General features: G+C 44.1%; 1 protein-coding gene across 1 annotated transcript; it reads left to right on the forward strand.

The window, feature by feature from the left end:
- Positions 1-970: 970 nt before the first annotated feature.
- LOC128420621 (protein lifeguard 3-like) lies at positions 971-13136 on the forward strand. Its single transcript, XM_053402295.1, has 12 exons — positions 971-1129; positions 4592-4671; positions 5132-5226; positions 5431-5495; positions 6193-6246; positions 6769-6819; positions 7583-7622; positions 8323-8360; positions 9537-9624; positions 10808-10903; positions 11367-11420; positions 12811-13136. The coding sequence occupies exons 2-12, from the start codon at positions 4620-4622 to the stop codon at positions 12952-12954; spliced, it is 777 nt and encodes a 258-aa protein (XP_053258270.1). The 5' UTR covers positions 971-1129; positions 4592-4619; the 3' UTR covers positions 12955-13136.
- Positions 13137-17333: the final 4197 nt, after the last annotated feature.

A 17333-nucleotide genomic window follows, 5' to 3' on the forward strand; every position in this document is an offset into this window, starting at 1 on the left:
AGAGAAGCGGACACGGAGCAATGGATCCAAACTACAAGAAAGAAGATTCCACCTAAACATTAGGAAAAACTTCCTGACAGTAAGAGCTGTTCGACAGTGGAATTTGCTGCCAAGGAGTGTGGTGGAGTCTCCTTCTTTGGAGGTCTTTAAGCAGAGGCTTGACAACCATATGTCAGGAGTGCTCTGATGGTGTTTCCTGCTTGGCAGGGGGTTGGACTCGATGGCCCTTGTGGTCTCTTCCAACTCTATGATTCTATGATTCTAAGTCTCATGTATTATACTCCCAGACTACTAGAAGCCTACGCACTGTAAGCTGATGTTTGCTGCTTCCCCAAAACATTTTTTTATGTCTCTGTAACACTCCCCCAACCATAGAAATACAAATCAAAGAATGGGCATGCAGGCCCTATCATTAGGCAAAGTGAAGCAACCACCTCAGGTGGCAGGTGCTGGGAGGCAGCCGCTGCCACCACCACCCTTAAGTGTCCCTCTTAACCCTACAATGATCTTTGGGCTTTCGCAACCCCAACGTCCTGCTTCAACCCATTTAGTGAGTCTATTTGCATGGATTACAACACCAGACTCCATTTATGACTTACCTTAATGACTTGTCCCTGATGTGCTCAAAAACCAGAAGTGTGTCTATCTGCAAGTGTTATGCATTTATGCAATTTGGAGGAATATTTACCTTGCAATTGCCCAAAGTGTTTATCAGAAGCAGCGTGTTGGTTCAAACAGTAGTGGCTAGTACATGATTCCAGGACAAGGACTGAATCCAGGAGGAAATCTGCTGATGTGGGGCCTTCCAAGACTTCTAGTGCTACTTTTTAGGTGAACAGGGAATTTCCTCTGACCTCAGTGCTAACATTTCCTCCCTGAGCTCTCGACACAAGGGGAGCTTGCAATAGCTCCAAGCTCTCCTCTTGGGGGCACTCCCGCTCCATCCCATAGCCCGCTTCATGCAATAGGGAGGGGACCAAACGTTCCCCCTCCCATCACTTCCTCGTCATTTCTGGGAACTTTTCTCCCATCATTCTCGGGATTTACTTCGAAGAGCCGTAGGTCATTTTTCGGTCTAAAACTTTGGCAACGGGAGACGAGGGTGCCGGAGCTGGGCACACGGGTTAAGGTAAGGATGCTGGGAAATTTGGGGCAAGGGATTGGGTACCCGTGCTCGTTCACATGGCGTAGGGGGTCGCTTCGGTTTGGACGGGCATCGCTCTAGCCAGCGAAAAAGTCTCCGTCTCCAAAGTTCAGGTCTAATTTTAATTCCCGCGCTAAGATTCAGGGGCGGAGGTGGAGTCTGATCTTGAGGGGATCAATAACTTCCAGCCCATTTTTGCCTGGAAATAAACCGACTGGCACAAGGACCACCGGCGCCTTGTGTTCGGCTGTGACTTTTCCGACGGGACCTACCAAGGGATAAACGCTACTCTCAAACCCACATCATCGCACGTGCGAGCAGACCCTCTCGGGTCCAGACAGGCCCAGGCCACTTCCAGCTTCAGAGATCCTTAACCCATAATAAAGACAATGCAAAAATATCAAAATAAGGCTCTTTAAAAAAGAGTGAGACGTCATTTGATTAAAAAAACAATTAACGCAAGCTTTCCTTTTCTGTGCAAATGCACTAATTATTGAGGTGGAAATGTATTTTTTGTGCCATGCAACAGTTGATACTAAGCATGGTGAGTCTGTTCGAATGCTCTTGTTCCATAATGGAGCAGTAATGGTTCTTTATCTGCTCCAACATGTTTCATGGAAGCCGCTAATTCAGGCAAACCGGCAAAAGTATGCCATGAAATTGTGCTATTAAGAAATAACATTAAGATATGCACCAGAGAGTCGCAAGTTTGAGTATGTCTTGAAGCCATTTCCTTTGAATTGCAGTGTTTCAAAGTTTATGGAAGATAATTGTTTGAGGAAGATGGCCTTGTCAGTGAGATATTTTGAGGTTTCTTTGATGTACAGTGCTGCTTGCTGTGAATTGCTGCAGAAAGTAGATCTCCATTACTCAAAATGATCAAGTGGGTGGAGGAACTCTCCCGTGTGGATGAAACCATTGCGACTTTGGGGGCTTTTTAGTTTGGAAAAACTGAGTTAGAAGGGACAAGATAGAGATGATTAGACAAAGTCATGGAGGGATAAGTATATCAGTGGCAGCTAGATAACACTAGGTAAGTATGCCTCTGAATACCTGTTGCTGGAAATCACCTGTTGTTCCACACACGTGGTTGACCGCCATGAGAACAGGATACAGAACTAGATAGGCACCTGTGTTTCCATGACTTTGATGGGTGTAAAATGCAGTGCCAATTTAAAGCATGTATGTTATTCACATATCATCGTATTCTTGCAGATACATTTGTACGTTGTATTAATTGTTCTTAGAAACATTGATAGTCTTAAAAACAGTGATGGGGGACCATTGGGCTTCCCAATATAGCTGAAGGACAACTCCCATCAGCCCCAGTAAGCATGGCCAATGGCCAGGGATGATGGGAGTTATTGTTCAGCAACATCTGAAGGGCTAAAGGTTCCCCACACATTCTCTAAAAGATCTGGAATGTGAATATATAATAAATAGAACTGTCAGGCCCATATCCCCTCTGCCATAGAACCAAACGCTGTCAATTTGGCAGATTGACAGAGGCTATTAGGGGTCAGCCCAAACAAAAATTTCAAAAAGAATGAGAAAAATATAAAGGATACCTTAAAAAGGAGTGCCCTCAAATTAATACTTTGACTTGTTTCAATTAACTTCTGCAAAATAAATTATGGCCTTTAAGTTAAAAAACAGAAAGAAAAAAGCAGTAATAACGAAATAAGGAGACAGTTTACAAAAAATGAAAAGAGAACCATGTTGAGGATGAAGGAAGTTAATTGGAAGAAAAGAAGAACTGAAACATGGTATATATATTGTTAATTATTTGTTCAAGCTGTCCATCAACCTGTCCAGTAAAGTTAGTGAGGAAATGGGGGGCGGGGGAAAGAACCAAATGCTGTTCCATTTAGCCAGTGTGCTGTTCAGATGTTGGGGGGTGGTAGTGTATTAAGATTACAATAATATATGTATGTATTCTGAGAATACTTGCATTCAGAAGTGACAGACCCCTAAAGAAAAAAGGGGGCGATGACTAACCAATAGCAGACAGTCCTTCCCCCACTTAACCACAGAGTTTGTTTTGCTCAGGGTTGCGCTTCCTGTGAGAACTCACAGTGTGAGGATTTTTTTATATATGGAACTGCTTTTAAATGAGCAGGTGATAGTGGTGGCCAGGATTGCTTTCCCCCTCAGTTTAGGTGGCTAAATCCACCATATGCCCTTCCTTCAATAGGTCTCATTGAGCAGCAACATTGAGTCATGCCTTAGTGACAGCCAGATCACAGATCTCTTCATGGGGCTATTTTTGAAGAGTTCAGAATCTGGCTGCTGGGAGATGGAGATGGGTTGCAGAGGGTCAGTCCTGAAACAAGGATGGTTAGTTTCAGGGTCCAATTCAGAATGTCTCCCCCACCCCCCTTTTCATTGCAATGTTCCATTTATTAAAAATATACGGTTCTTTGAAGAAACACTGCAAATCAGGCAGCTAGTGTCGTGATGGATACTTTCAGCTATGTCAGATGTGGCTCTCCAGATATTGCTGAACCACAACTCCCATCAGCCCCAGCAAGCATGGTCAATAGCCAGGGATGATGGGCATTGTCGTTCAGCAACATCATCTAGAGAGGGCTGAAGGTTCCCCACACCCAAGCTATGTCATGGAGTGCAGACACCTTTCCTCCATGGGCCTAGAAGACAAGGCAACAGGCTATGGGGAAAGAACAGGAGTTTGAACCTACAGATAGGCTACCTCAGAGACCATTTCTTTTATGCATAGGCCAGTTCTTAAGAACGTGCTTTGCAGCTCCAGCTGAGCAGAAGTAGGTGGCAGCCCCTTGTCCAAATTCCCACCACCAGGAACTCATGCATTATAGAAACTCCCTCATCTTTGTTCTTTATGGTCCTGCCTTTACAGCCTCCTGAAGGCCAGCCTCTCTGGAATAAGCAGTCGCTCTGGCAGTGTTAGAAACTCAAATGGCTCTTTAAACCAGGGCTACAGTTGCCAAAACAGAATGCCTAGTTGTCATTTGGGGGCCATACGGCTTGGAAGTTGTATTTTCCAATATGACTTTTTGGTTTCCTAAATTCAAATATAATGGATAGAATTCTACAGGATGTGATGCTCATGGGTGAAAACAGTCAAGATCCAAGGATCCCTAGGCATGCAGCTCCAGATGGTGGAGACATCAGACACCATCCTGGCACCTGGGCATCTTCACTTGGTTGCAAGTAGCTGATAGCCAGGAGCAAAATTCCCCTGGTACCTGGTGAATTTTGAATGCTGCACTCTGGATCCAACACCTTTTCCCTTACAGTTTATGCTTGGCACATCTTGCTGGTGTCCTTTGGCTTGGTATGTTCAGAACCAGTGGTTCAGAGAAGGGGTGCTGCCTCAGGGATGGGCATGTTGTATTTTGCACCCTGTATTTTATGTTTGTTTTCACTCTCCAAGTGATAATGAGGGTTTACCTCCTTGGTTTTTTCCAGGTGCTGTGCTAAGCCTCCCTGAGACATCATGGCAGAGCAGAGTCCACCTCCCTATGATGGCAAGAAAACTGGAGCTGCAGGTGCGAGAGCATACTTCGACTCACCTGGTTAAAAGCAGAGATTCTGCAAGAAAGGTGGCAGAGGGATGAGGGGTGAGAATATTGCGAATTGCTGAGGGACAGGAGAATCTCCACAAACAAGGAAGAAAGTTGAGAGCTGGTATGAGGAGAGGCGCCAGGTACTAGGCAAGCCAGGAACCAAAATAGATGGGATGTTAAATGCATATTTAATATATTTCTTAAACTACAAACAGTAGCCACTGGTGGGGGCTACCAACAACTATTGGGATCGCAGTGGGTATTGACGGATAATATAGTGCCATGTTAAAGGTCCTGTTGAACCACTGTTTGAATTCTACTCCATGCTACATGTGGAAAAGCAATGCTTCAGCAGTGTCTGTGGGCTCTAGGGTGGAATCTGTACCATCCAAATCTTGTGGCTTTGAAATTTACATTAACAAATATTGCTGTTTGTCATCAGATAAAACAGATTTGGAGTGTCTCGTAGAGGAAGATGGGAGTTTTCACATTGCTTATTGGGTTGACAAGAATGTCCGGCAAACTTTCATTCGCAAGGTAAGTCTGAAGGCACTTTGGGGGAGAGGGAGAGGGAGAAGGCATATACAGTATGATAGGGTCAAGGTGCTCTAGTACACAATTCAGCAACAGTCACCATTCATGAATTCGTGAATCTGATCTTGGCATTTGTAGATAGCAACATGCTTGTTTGCATTTATATATGTATGCAGATGCTCACATCTTGTTTGTCTTCATGACCAGGTCTACAGCATCATCACCCTTCAGCTGTTGGTGACTGTGGGCATCGTTGCACTCTTCACTTTTTCGTAAGTTTTCTGGTGCTCTGCTAGAACTCTGGAGGGGTTCTGGAACACTAAAGGTAGGGGTTATCAGAATGAACCAGTTCCACCCCACTATTCTGACATCTGGTTAGTTCTGTTCCCATTTAGCTCCATTTGGAAATTCAGATTCTAGATTGTAGCAGATGGAATTCTGTACCTGTGCCATTTCCCTAAAATTAGGAAAAAAAGTATTTTATGTTGATTTGTTTTTAATTTATTTTTTAATCTGTCCTGCAATTTTAAAGTGATGAAATTGTTCAAATATCTGCCTCTCTGTCATTTGGGCTTGTTTTGTAGAACTTTTTTCTAGATGGGAGAGGATACTTTATTTTGTGACCTTAGCTTTTCTCAAAATCTTTACTAAGGAAATATTTGAATGGGTTCTTTCCCCCTTTTTCTTTTTGCCCATAAAAAATAATAATGCAAAATAATGCAATGAAAGAATTGCACCAGTGCATCGTTTCTCCATTGTTATAATTTTGTCTTTTAAATGGAAAACATAAATTTAAAAACCTTGTCCTTTCAAAGTTTCATCATTTTCACTCCGGAAAAATGGCAAAATGCTCCTCCAAAATCCAGCTGATTCTGCCCACAATGTTCTGATCCAGAAACTATTCTGGCAGTACAGAACTGCAAGAACCAGGGCAGGTATCTCATCTTGTGCTCTCTTCCTTCTCCACAGACACCCTGTGAGCCATTATGTGCAAAGGAATATTGCCCTGTACTATGTATCTTAGTAAGTATCACTCCCTTTACAGATGCAGAGCCAAATTCCGCTCTTGACCTGTTGCCAAGACAGATTGCTCTACTGGCCAGCTAAGCTGCTTCATGTCAGATTCTCTCACCCTGTCTCTCCTGTAACTTCCATCACTACCATTTCATAACAGCACAATGGCTGTGTTGTGCAGGGGGCCTCTGGGGAATAAGTTGCACATGGTATCCTTCCCTAGAGGAAACCTGCCTTCTTCATCCATAGTTTCCTGATGAAACGTTGACATCTGATTTTACTGGTAATTTTAATGCGCTTTTTATATTTTATGTAAAATGCTGTTGATGTTTAGAAAGTATATAAATTCTATTAAATTAAATAACAAACATGCATAGTCAATTGATGGGAGGGATATTATTTTTGTATGGAGGCTATCTCCCTTCATGGTTCAAGAAGGGCTTGAGGGAGCTCATTTGGAAAGCTGTTTATTTATTAGAGTTACCAGCTAGTTTTAAATAAGTCATCTCTCTCTCTCTCTTTCATCCCTAGTGCTGTATTCTTGATCTGCTACCTTTTGCTGGCCTTGTGTAGAAGCATCCAGTACGTATCTGTTGACGACATTTGTGATCACACAAATAACAGAGTTTCAACATTTGCTGGGACTCATAGGGAGGGGACAATGACAGAAGATGGACTTGTCAAAGGAGTTGGCATTTTGACAATGGCTTTGGATATAAATTGCCTTGGTATCTTACTTGGCCAGCTCTCTGGGTACAGTGGCTTCACTTCTGTCCATAGGGCCAGTTCAGAGAGAGAACTACTGGCTGACTCAGTCCCCTGTCAGTTATGCTGTGGGGTACTACAGGGAACTTGTATTTTCCCCAAGTTAACATCTCCATAAAGCCGCTGGGAGCAGCCATTAGGACAGGGGTCAGCAAACTTTTTCAGCAGGGGGCCGGTCCACTGTCCCTCAGACCTTGTGGGGGCCGGACTATATTTTTGGGGGGGGGGAATGAACGAATTCCTATGTCCCACAAATAACCCAGAGATGCATTTTAAATAAAAGCCCATATTCTACTCATGTAAAAACACCAGGCAGGCCCCACAAATAACCCAGAGATCCATTTTAAATAAAAGCACATATTCTACTCATGTAAAAACACGCTGATTCCCAGACTGTCCGCAGGCCGGATTTAGAAGGCGATTGGGCTGGATCCAGCCCCCGGGCCTTAGTTTGCCTACCCATGCATTAGGAGATTTGAAGTGCAGTGTCATCAGTATGTTAAATTCTCTCAGAAGGCTCCTTTTCTTGAGGTGAGACTGCCTGCACGTACTCTCTGACTCTCTTGCCGGTGTCTTTCAGGAGGTGCTTCCCATGGAACATAATCCTCATGACTATCTTTGTAAGTACATTTTTTTGTGTGGTTTGCATTGGAATGATGCAAAATCTCTATTGTGGGGAGATGGTGGAAGAAGGGTCTAAGATGAAGTGTAGGGCAATGCATTTGACTCGCCACAAATTTTCAAGCAAAATAAATTGTCCAAAATGGTTTAGTATGTAAAAAATAAATACTTGCAATTCTATCCCCTTTTCATAAATTCAGAACACCTTTGTATATCAAATATTGGGATCAACTAACTAGCCTTGCTAGTGGAAGTGGGCTTTCCCCCTTTTCTTCTCCCCACACCCCCAAAATTGACTTTGGGTGTGTGTGAGAGAAGACACAGAAAAGTATGTAGGGAAAAGTGGGGTGGGGGTGGGTTGTTCCATCTGGTGAGGTGAGTGCTGACTGGATGATTGCCATAGTGCTAGGAAAAGGACCAGCACAGAGTAGCAGATAAAGTATTTCTGTTATGTAAATAATGGAAGAAGCCGAAACTATTTGTCCTGATGTGTAACTAGGGGGTCAAAGGATGCTGTAGGTCAGAAGGGGGGAACCTGTGACCCTCCAGCTGTTGTTGGACTCCAACTCCCATATGTCCCAGCCATGATAGTCAGTGGCCACAGATTATGGAATCTGTTAGATCTGGAAGGCCACATGCTCACCATCTCTAGTGTAGATGGCGCTCTGTTAATTTTTTTTGTTTTCTGATTTTCCCTAGACCATGTCCACGGCATTCATGACTGGCACAATTGCAAGGTACTGTGCAAAGTGGTAAATGGAAGTGATACAGTAGAGGTCTACACAGTGGGAAGCTGTTTCTGAGCTAGATTTAGAAAATGTCTCCGAATAGGTCATATCCCCATACACTACTGCACATGCCTTTTCACCGCTCTGCACGGAACTCATTTTTATGGTTGTGACTGCAAAAAAAGCATAGCAAAAGTGTGGAAATAATTTAACATCCTGACGGAATGTGAAAAGTTCAGCAGGTGGAAAGTACAGGAGGTAGTAGTGAGGGAAACAATAGCCAATAATGCAAAATTAAGTCTGCAACCTAAACAAACCTAGAATTACAGGTGCTGGGAGTTGAACTGACCAAAGGTCATCTACTCCAACTTCCTGCTTATGCAGGCAGTCTGCTGCCACAGCTTCCCTAGGAGATGGCTGTCCAGCCTCTCCTTAAAAAGAAAACCAACACCCCCCCCCCACTAGATTCTTTAATTGCTACTGGGGAAATTCCATTGAACATAGTGAGCTTATTTCTGAGTAAACATCCCTAGGATTGCACTGTGAGAGAAGCAAACAATCAAGCGGATTCTTGATGAAATAAATGGTGTTCCTTCTTGGTCAAAAAATATGGGCATGTATACTGTCGTGTTTTTGATAAAGCAGTTTTGGAGGTGGCGTTGTTTTTGGCTATAAGAGGATGGTATTCAACGCTGCAGCTCTGCTGGCACAATGGACTTTGTTGTGTGCCACAGAGCTGCTTCCTCTCCTGTCCCCTCCAGCCCCCTGCATGCCCTCAAAATCAGCTCTGGCGCATTGGGGGATCCTATGGAGCACATTTGTAGGTGCACAGGGTGAGGAGAGGAAGCAGAAGGGTCTTGGCTCAATGATAGAACACCTGTTCACTCCCAGCTTCAATTCTTAGGGCTGAGAGAAACCTGCCTGAAACCTTTGAGAGCTGCTGCCAGCCAGTGTAGGCATAACTGAGCTGGATGAGCTGAAAGGTTGACTTGGCATAATGCAGCTTCCTATTTTCCTATGTTTGCACCAGCAAAATCATGTGGCTGGAGCATTGGATACAACCCCTCAAGTTTGAAAAGTACATTGTGCCTAATTTTATTTTTGTTGTTTCTGCTCTCACATTATAATAAAATTATTTTAACAACAAAAATGTATGATTTGTTTTTTTTACCTTTTTGTTACCAGCGTGTATGAGACCAAGACTGTAGTCATTGCCATGATCATCACAGCAGTTGTAACCATCACTGTCACTGTTTTCTCCTTTCAGACAAAGGTGAGAAAGCCTGTTTTTCCAGTACAGTTAGCAGGCTTAGGAAGGGTGATTGCCCTGTGGTGGAAATGGTGACTTAGCTAAACATGTTTGGATCCCACCCTTACAATACAAGGCCCTTTTCATAAACAAGAAATTCCTTGTCATGGTGTTATGTACACCTGGCCTGCCATTACAACATGCAGCCCTCCATTTCATGAGTTAGGCTAGACAGCCACCCTTCTCTTTTGTACGCTCCCATGAGCTGATATTCGGGGTGGGGGTGGGGAAACGGGGACACCATAGATGTAATAATGCAGGCTAATGGCTGAAATTGTGACTACACCTCCATTTAAAAATGGTATATGCAGGTAGAAAACCGGTTCCAGCCTGGCGAGCTCTAAACTAGAGGCCTTCCTTTTCCTCACACACTGGATTTCCATGGATAGGAACATGGAAACACTCAATACAAAGTAGTTGTTGTCTCCCAGGGTGCTTATGTGGTTCTTGCTTTTTGCCTTAAACTTTCACATCAGCTGTATATTGTAGACCCTCTTTGTGTGTAGTTTCAGAACTACACAGGCAATATTTTATCTCATTAAAATAAATTGATTTTAAAAACCTGGTGGTTTGGTGGGGGCAGAAAGGGATGGAGGAGAGAGAGTTGTTGTTCTCAGTTCCTTCTTTTGGGCTTCCCATAGGCATCTGGTTGGCCACTGTGAGAAGAGGATGCTGGACTAGATGTGGCATTTGGCCGGATCCTCTTCTTATGTTCTTAAGTTTCCCCCCAGGCACCTGAGAGCAAATTAGTAGGCTTCCGCCATGTGTATGTAACACACTAAAATCAGAAAAGAATTACTTTCTCTTGCTTCCCTGTCTGTTGTGCTAAAAAAAAAAAAAAAAGCCCCCACAGTTCCTCTGTATACTGATTTGAGAGGAACTCCATCATACCTAGTGGGGCTTCTGAACCCCACTGAGACCTGCAGAGGATTGGGGATTCTAATCTGAGGTAGCCAGGGCAAAAGTGGACAGTTTTTATGTCAGGTTAGTTAATCCAGGACACTGTTGTCTTTGGCTCTGCCCACCTGTTGCCCTCAGTACAAAAAATGGTTGCCCACCCCTGACGCAGGACTTCATAACTGAATACGTTTGGGCAGTAATATTTCCAGAGGTAATAAGGTATTTTTGTCACTTCCTCTGTTGACAGGTGGATCTCACAACCTGGCGTGGTTTCTTCTGTATCATGGCCATTGTCTTCATGGTGACTGGCATTGCCACTGCCATTGTCCTGAGCTGCAAATACGTAAGTGGCTGGGGAACTTGCTAGCCTATGGGATCAGCAGTACCACAAAGCTTCCAGTGGCAAAGCAATCCCAGTTGATGTGTGTGTGTTCAGTGGGGGCTGCTGCATTGTTTCAGGAGGCTTTGAGCAATGGCTGCCCTTCCCTTGCCCAACCTCTCACTTTCCTGAAAGAGTTCATTCCCTTCCTTTGGACCAAGGCCTGTTTAGGAGTTCAGCTTTATTCCTTTGGCCTGCTGCCTTAAGCATCCCTTCAGTATACAATATGTTCTCCATGGGAATATTTTTGTTTTTAAAATGTACATCTATTTCTGTTAAGTCGCCTTGGATTATTTTGAGAAACAGCGACTCATAAACATAAATAAATAAATACATATCGGCAGGTCTCTCGCTAGGTGACTACATAATCTTTTTTATGCAGAGATGTAGAAACTCATTAGTTGATGCTCCTTTTCTCTTCTTGCAGATGTACTGGCTCGACTTGCTTTATGCAGCCATTTCTGCTGTAGTCTTCACCCTGGTTAGTAGAGATTTACTGTTGATTGCATGAATAGGGTTACCCCTTTTCCCGAGACAATATACATGCAGCATTTTGAATATTCTGGGTGTACTGTGTTAATTCTGATAGGCAACAACTCAAGAGTTTCCTGTTTCGCCACCACCTCTTTGAGGCGGAGACCCTGCAAGAATCTTCTGGCTGTCCCAGACTAGCAGCGTAACAGGCAAATGAAGCTAGAGGGGCACAAAAACAAGGAAAGGCTTTGGAGAGTGGATTTTGTCTAGCATCTTTAGATTTCTAGCAAAATTTATTTATTGCTTACGTTTCTACCTTGCTCCTCAGCCAAAAGACAAGTACGGCTGACGGTACTACTGTATGCAATGTAGCTTCATAACAAATAGATGTGTGCTAAATCCAATGGCATCTGCATTGAGGAGGTGGGTACCAATTTTGTGGGAAGATGCTGGAACATTAAGATCCTTGGCTTTGTAGCTTTCACTATGTTTGCAGACACCAACGAAACACCAACGAATGCTTAACTGCAGCTGCAAATTACTTTGAATTGGTTTGGGCCTGTCAGTATTTTCATCCCTCCCATTGCAAAGATCACCAATCATGTTTGTTTTACTTTCTGTCTCAGAGAAAGGAGGGGGCGGAAACCACTCTTCCAGACTTCCGTCCCTAGCACTGTGCTGGTTTTTCTTTGATCTGTCTAGAGACTAGGTGGCAGTATGAGAGAGCTGGTTCTCTCATGCATGTCCGTTATGTTCTTTTGTTTTGTAGTAGTAATAAAGTTAGGTATGCAACAAAACCTCCACTGTTTCGCTTCCATTACTCTGCTGCATTTGAGGTGCTCACAACAGCAAATGTGAGTCCACTGCACCAGGACCTGTTCCAGAGGAATGCTGTGCTCTGCTGTTCCTGTGATTGGAGGGTTGGTGAAGGTGCTCCCGACACCCAGTCCATGCAGCTGCTGAAGACATGGGCTTTAAGGGGTGTACAGACAGGGCCTTGCTATATTGCAATAGGCTTAATAAAAGTTTACAGATGACTAAGTGGGAAACTCTGGACCAAACTAGACACAGCATTTTTCATTTAGTTTGGTCCCACATAGCTGCCCCCTGCACCTTAATCAATAGCTGCTGTGGGGAGGCGAAAATCAGAGGGATCATGGCAGCCCCAGCCCAATACATTTTGGTGCCTGAGGCAAACTACAAAATGGTTCCCTAGCCAGGGAAGAAGCAGTGAGTGGAGAGTTACATCAGGAACAGGTGGGGAGCAGGAAATCAAATCAGCTTTACCCAATGGTTGAGGTGGGAATCAAAGGCTGTTGAAGGGGGAAGAAGGAAGCTTGAAAGATAGACCGTTTATTGAATGATGTGGCTAAATGCTGCTTTGTGATTCCTTACAGTTCCTTGCTTATGATACTCAGCTGCTGCTGGGGAACAGGAACTACGCCATCAGTCCCGAGGATTACATTTATGGAGCCATCCAGATCTACGTAGATGTCATCTACATCTTCCTCTCCTTCACAAGGCTTGTGGGCAGGAATTAGGGACTGTGGGACCTGTACTTAGGGCTAGGACTTTGTCTCAGCATTTGGGCGAAAAGTTTCTTCACCTTTTCCCTCTTCACCAGCACACGAGTCTGTTGTTTGCAAAGATCCTATACTGATGGTACAGAAAGTTGATGCATAACCACTCTGCCACTAAGGCATTTTGTGTAGCAAATTTTGCATGAAATTTGACTGCATGAAAATGCTCAATTGCAGAGAGTTAGTTGCGCTTAGGTCCTGTTGAAATCCATGAGATGTGTTATAGTCACAATTGATTTAAACCCTTCTGGTTTCAGTGTCATGGGCACAAATTGATTTCCTGGATAGGAGCCTGTAAATTTTACATTTTTCGGCAACATATGCAGGCATGAAATATAGACCTTGCAGTGAAGTTCTGCTCTCTTAGCTGTAACTGCAAATATATATATTTAAAATAAGCTGTCCATTCTTGTTACATATTAGAGATTACGGCAAGTGTCTTAATATAGCACTGTGTGACGTAGTAGGCCAGTGATGGCGAACCTTTTAGAGACCGAGTGCCCAAGCTACAACCCAAAACCCACTTATTTATCGCAAAGTGCCAACACGGCAATTTAACCTGTGTATCTCATTTTTTCTGTGTGTTTCATGTTTCTTCTTTATGACTGCTGTTGTAATAAATAATCCTTCATAAAAGTTATTGCATTACATATATATATATATATATATGTCTCTGAACACGGCCTTCAGTAAATGAAAGAGATGGATTCTTTGTCAAAGAAGAATAAGACCACATAGTCCTTTTTATTTCTCATAGAACAATTGCCTCCCCTGTAGAGAGCAGGATTGTTAGCCCCCTATCTTACTTGACCCTCAAATTGGCACGAGATAAAAAAAATACAAACGCCTCTTTTTTAAAAAATGAAATGCACCCAACTATTAATTATGAAAATTAAAACACATGCTCTAAAACCCATGTATGGGGTGGGGGAAGAACACTGAAAAATTATACCGTATTTTTCGTCCCATAGGACGCACCTAGTTTTTTGGGGGGGAAATAAAGGAAATTCCCCCCCCCTTTATTCCCCCCCCCCAAACCAGGTCGGGGAAACCGAACCAGGTCGAGGAACAGCGGGATGGCAGCGCTGTACCTCCTTGCTGTCCCCCGAGCTTGTGGGGCTGGCCGATGTCTGTCCGGCGTGCGGGGCGCTCTGTGCGCCGGGCGGCAGGCTGCTATCTGCAGCATGGGGAGCCCTGTGGGGAACTCCCGCAGGGCTCCAACACGCTGCGGATGTCTGTCCGGCGTGCGGGGCGCTCTGCTTCAGGGCGCCCCACGCGCCGGGCGGCAAGCTGCTATCCGCAGCGTAGGGAGCCCTGCGGGACCTCCCGCAGGGCTGCCTAGGCTGCGGATGTCTTCCCGAAGCACCGGGCACTCTGCTTTCAGGGCGCCCAACGCTCCGGGAAGCAGGCTGCGGATGTCTTCCTGAAGCCTGGAGAGCGAGAGGGATCGGTGCGCACGACCCCTCTAGCTCTCCAAGCTTCAGCGAAAGCCTGCATTCGCCCCATAGGACGCACCCAGATTTCCCCTTCATTTTTGGAGGGGAAAAAGTGCGTCCTATGGGGCGAAAAATACGGTACTTTTAATCTATGTAATTTAGTAATACCATAAATGCAGTGTCTGGACAATTAATGGTTTGTGGAACTGACTAGAAACAGCTGTTCCTTTGACTTCATCTCGCAGCTTGCTGGTATTGCTACACAATCCTAGTCATTAGGGAAGTTATTGAAATCTGTGAGTGGTGTTTGTGCCAACTGTTACATTACAGTGGAACTAACACCACACTTTTATAGGTGTGCAGGATGGCAGAAGGCACTCTGAGTGTAAGAGACATGGGAACAATATATTTGACAATCAAAAATGTTTACAAACAGCAATTGCTCACTGTAGCAATCTATAATATTACACATGATTTAATACGCTAGAAAGGACCCTGTAATGATACCGCCAGTGTTTAGGAAATCAAATATTGTGCTATTCACACACAAGCATTGGGTTTAACATGTCTAATTCTGTTAGAATCATAGAATCTTAGAGTTGGAAGGGACCTCAAGGGTCATTTAGTCCAACCCCCTGTAATGCAGGAATCTGAGCTAAAGCATCCATCCAGATTGTTGGATTATAGCCAGTCAGTTCACCACATGCTCAAAACTATACAAGAAAATAAACCTGCTTGGATTCTCCATAAGCATCTGCAATGAATCAGACTTCACACTTTCAATTTCAAGGATTTAATGGGTCATTTTTATGCCAATCTGGCAAGGTGTGGATAGTGAGACCTGGTCTCCCCTCTGGCCATTTTTTTGGGTAAAAAATGTGATGAGAACACAGTTTTATTCCTAAATATGCTGCTGATCTAGAAAGTACAAGAAGATGGGCTTAATGGGTCCTCACTGCCAAACATTCCTTACATAACTACTGTCCCTGCGCTTATAATTCCACCCTCCCTAAATATTACTCAGACCCAAAAGAAGATAATCTTTTAACCCAAGATACCTACAACATGATGCCAAGCCAGACTGAAGTGCTGTTTTCCTCAGACACATCTAATGTTGGTGATGGTAGGGAATTTATCGATAACCTCTGCTTAACCCCACACAAAGGCATCATGAGAAATCAGCTGACCATATTTCATACAGCGCTGCATGGTGCCTCACACAGATTCAGAGAATGCACCGGGATAAAGGCTGGCGGCAGAAGCCAATACCTGCAAGGTACTCCAATACACTGCAAAGTACTCTGGTACAAAGATAGAGCATCTTAAAAATGGCAACGACTGAGAGTTCTAGCCACTTTCATCCCAGGGCTAGGACTTCGTTTGAGCAAGTCCCTCTGTTTCTCGCAATGCTGTCCTGTATCGCTCTCTTTCATACTCTCCCTCATTGGATGCCCTCATCTTCTGACGGACTTTCAGCTGCTTCAGACGGTTCTTGTCCACTTCTCGTTTAGTGAGGAGGAAAAGGATGATGCCAGAAGGGAAACCAATGGCCCTGGAGAGAGGCAAAGAATACATAAGCCACAACTTGCTCCCAGGAAGATTTTGCTTGGGGCTGTTCAGTCTCACACCACAGCCTGATATCCTTCCACTCCCATACTCAGCCCATATATTCAAGGGTTCCTTAGCATTTCCATCAAACTGAGTTGCTTGGCATTGTAGGCTGCAAGATTGACAGCTAACCTGGGGAGATCATAAAACAAACTGATGAAATGATGCTCACCAAGCAATGCCAACTGCCTTCATGGGGTTCTTGCCCTTCCTCCCTGTGGGAATATATTCCACGTGTTCATATGTCTTTCCACCAGACTGTGGTTTTGTCTGTAATTCTTCCAAAGCCCTGCAGCTCCTGTGGAAGGATCGGGTAGGAGTTCTGAAAGGCACATATAAGCCTACAGCTCGGTTCACAGTGGCAGAAAAGAGGCCTGCAAAGGAGACACACTATAGTGAAATTGTACTTTTAAACATTTCATCTAGATTTATCCACCAATGCTATGTCCTAAACTCACTGAGTAACATTGACCCTTTTAGTTTATATACATGAAAATGTCCCTAGTGGTCTGATCCTATGCATTTGTGCTTCTAGGTGGGCCTCAGCAAAGTTCCCAAGCAAGAATGCACTGCAGACTAAGCTGTCTTAAGAGGTCATCCATAGTGTGTTTGTGAGCATATTGCAAAGTGTCTTTTAATGTGCCTGATCCTTGGGACAATTCTGGTATAACGAATCCTGACAGGAGACTAAAATGCCAGTCAGATGCAGAAAATTAATAGGGCTTCTGTGCTTTGAACAAATTCCATGGAAGGATACTTTGGCAGGCATGGCTGTCCTCTTCTTCACAGAGCTGCTGAAGTGCAAAGGAGCTCTATTAAAATAAAAACAAGGCTCTGGGGATTGGAGGTGTCTGTGCCCTCACCTACCTGGCCGTGATTTACAAAGTGCTCCTCCATGGGCTGTTGTTGCAGCATGGCACAACAAACAGGGAGCATTTTTAAACCTGCTTTTTTTGCACACGTCTGGTAGATTAAAAAAACCCTTGTATTAAAAAATCAATCAATCAATCAATCAATCAATCAATTATTGGTCATTTTGCCCACTTTGAAACTTGCCTGAAAAGTTGGTTTTGGTGGAAAGCTTGTCAGGCTATCCCACAGACAATTTTCTTAAGGTGTGTGTGGATGGCTAAATAAATTCCTGCATGCATGCCTACAGTGGACCTCCGGTTTCCAAAACTTATGGAGGGAAATACTAATTGAGAGGAGGGTCAACCACATACAGCGTGAATATATTCCACCAAGTGCCACCCACTAGCGGGGACAGGAAAAAAGAGGCATAAAACTGAAAGTGCT

Source organism: Podarcis raffonei, chromosome 1, assembly GCF_027172205.1.
Source record: "Podarcis raffonei isolate rPodRaf1 chromosome 1, rPodRaf1.pri, whole genome shotgun sequence".
Lineage (NCBI taxonomy): Eukaryota > Metazoa > Chordata > Lepidosauria > Squamata > Lacertidae > Podarcis > Podarcis raffonei.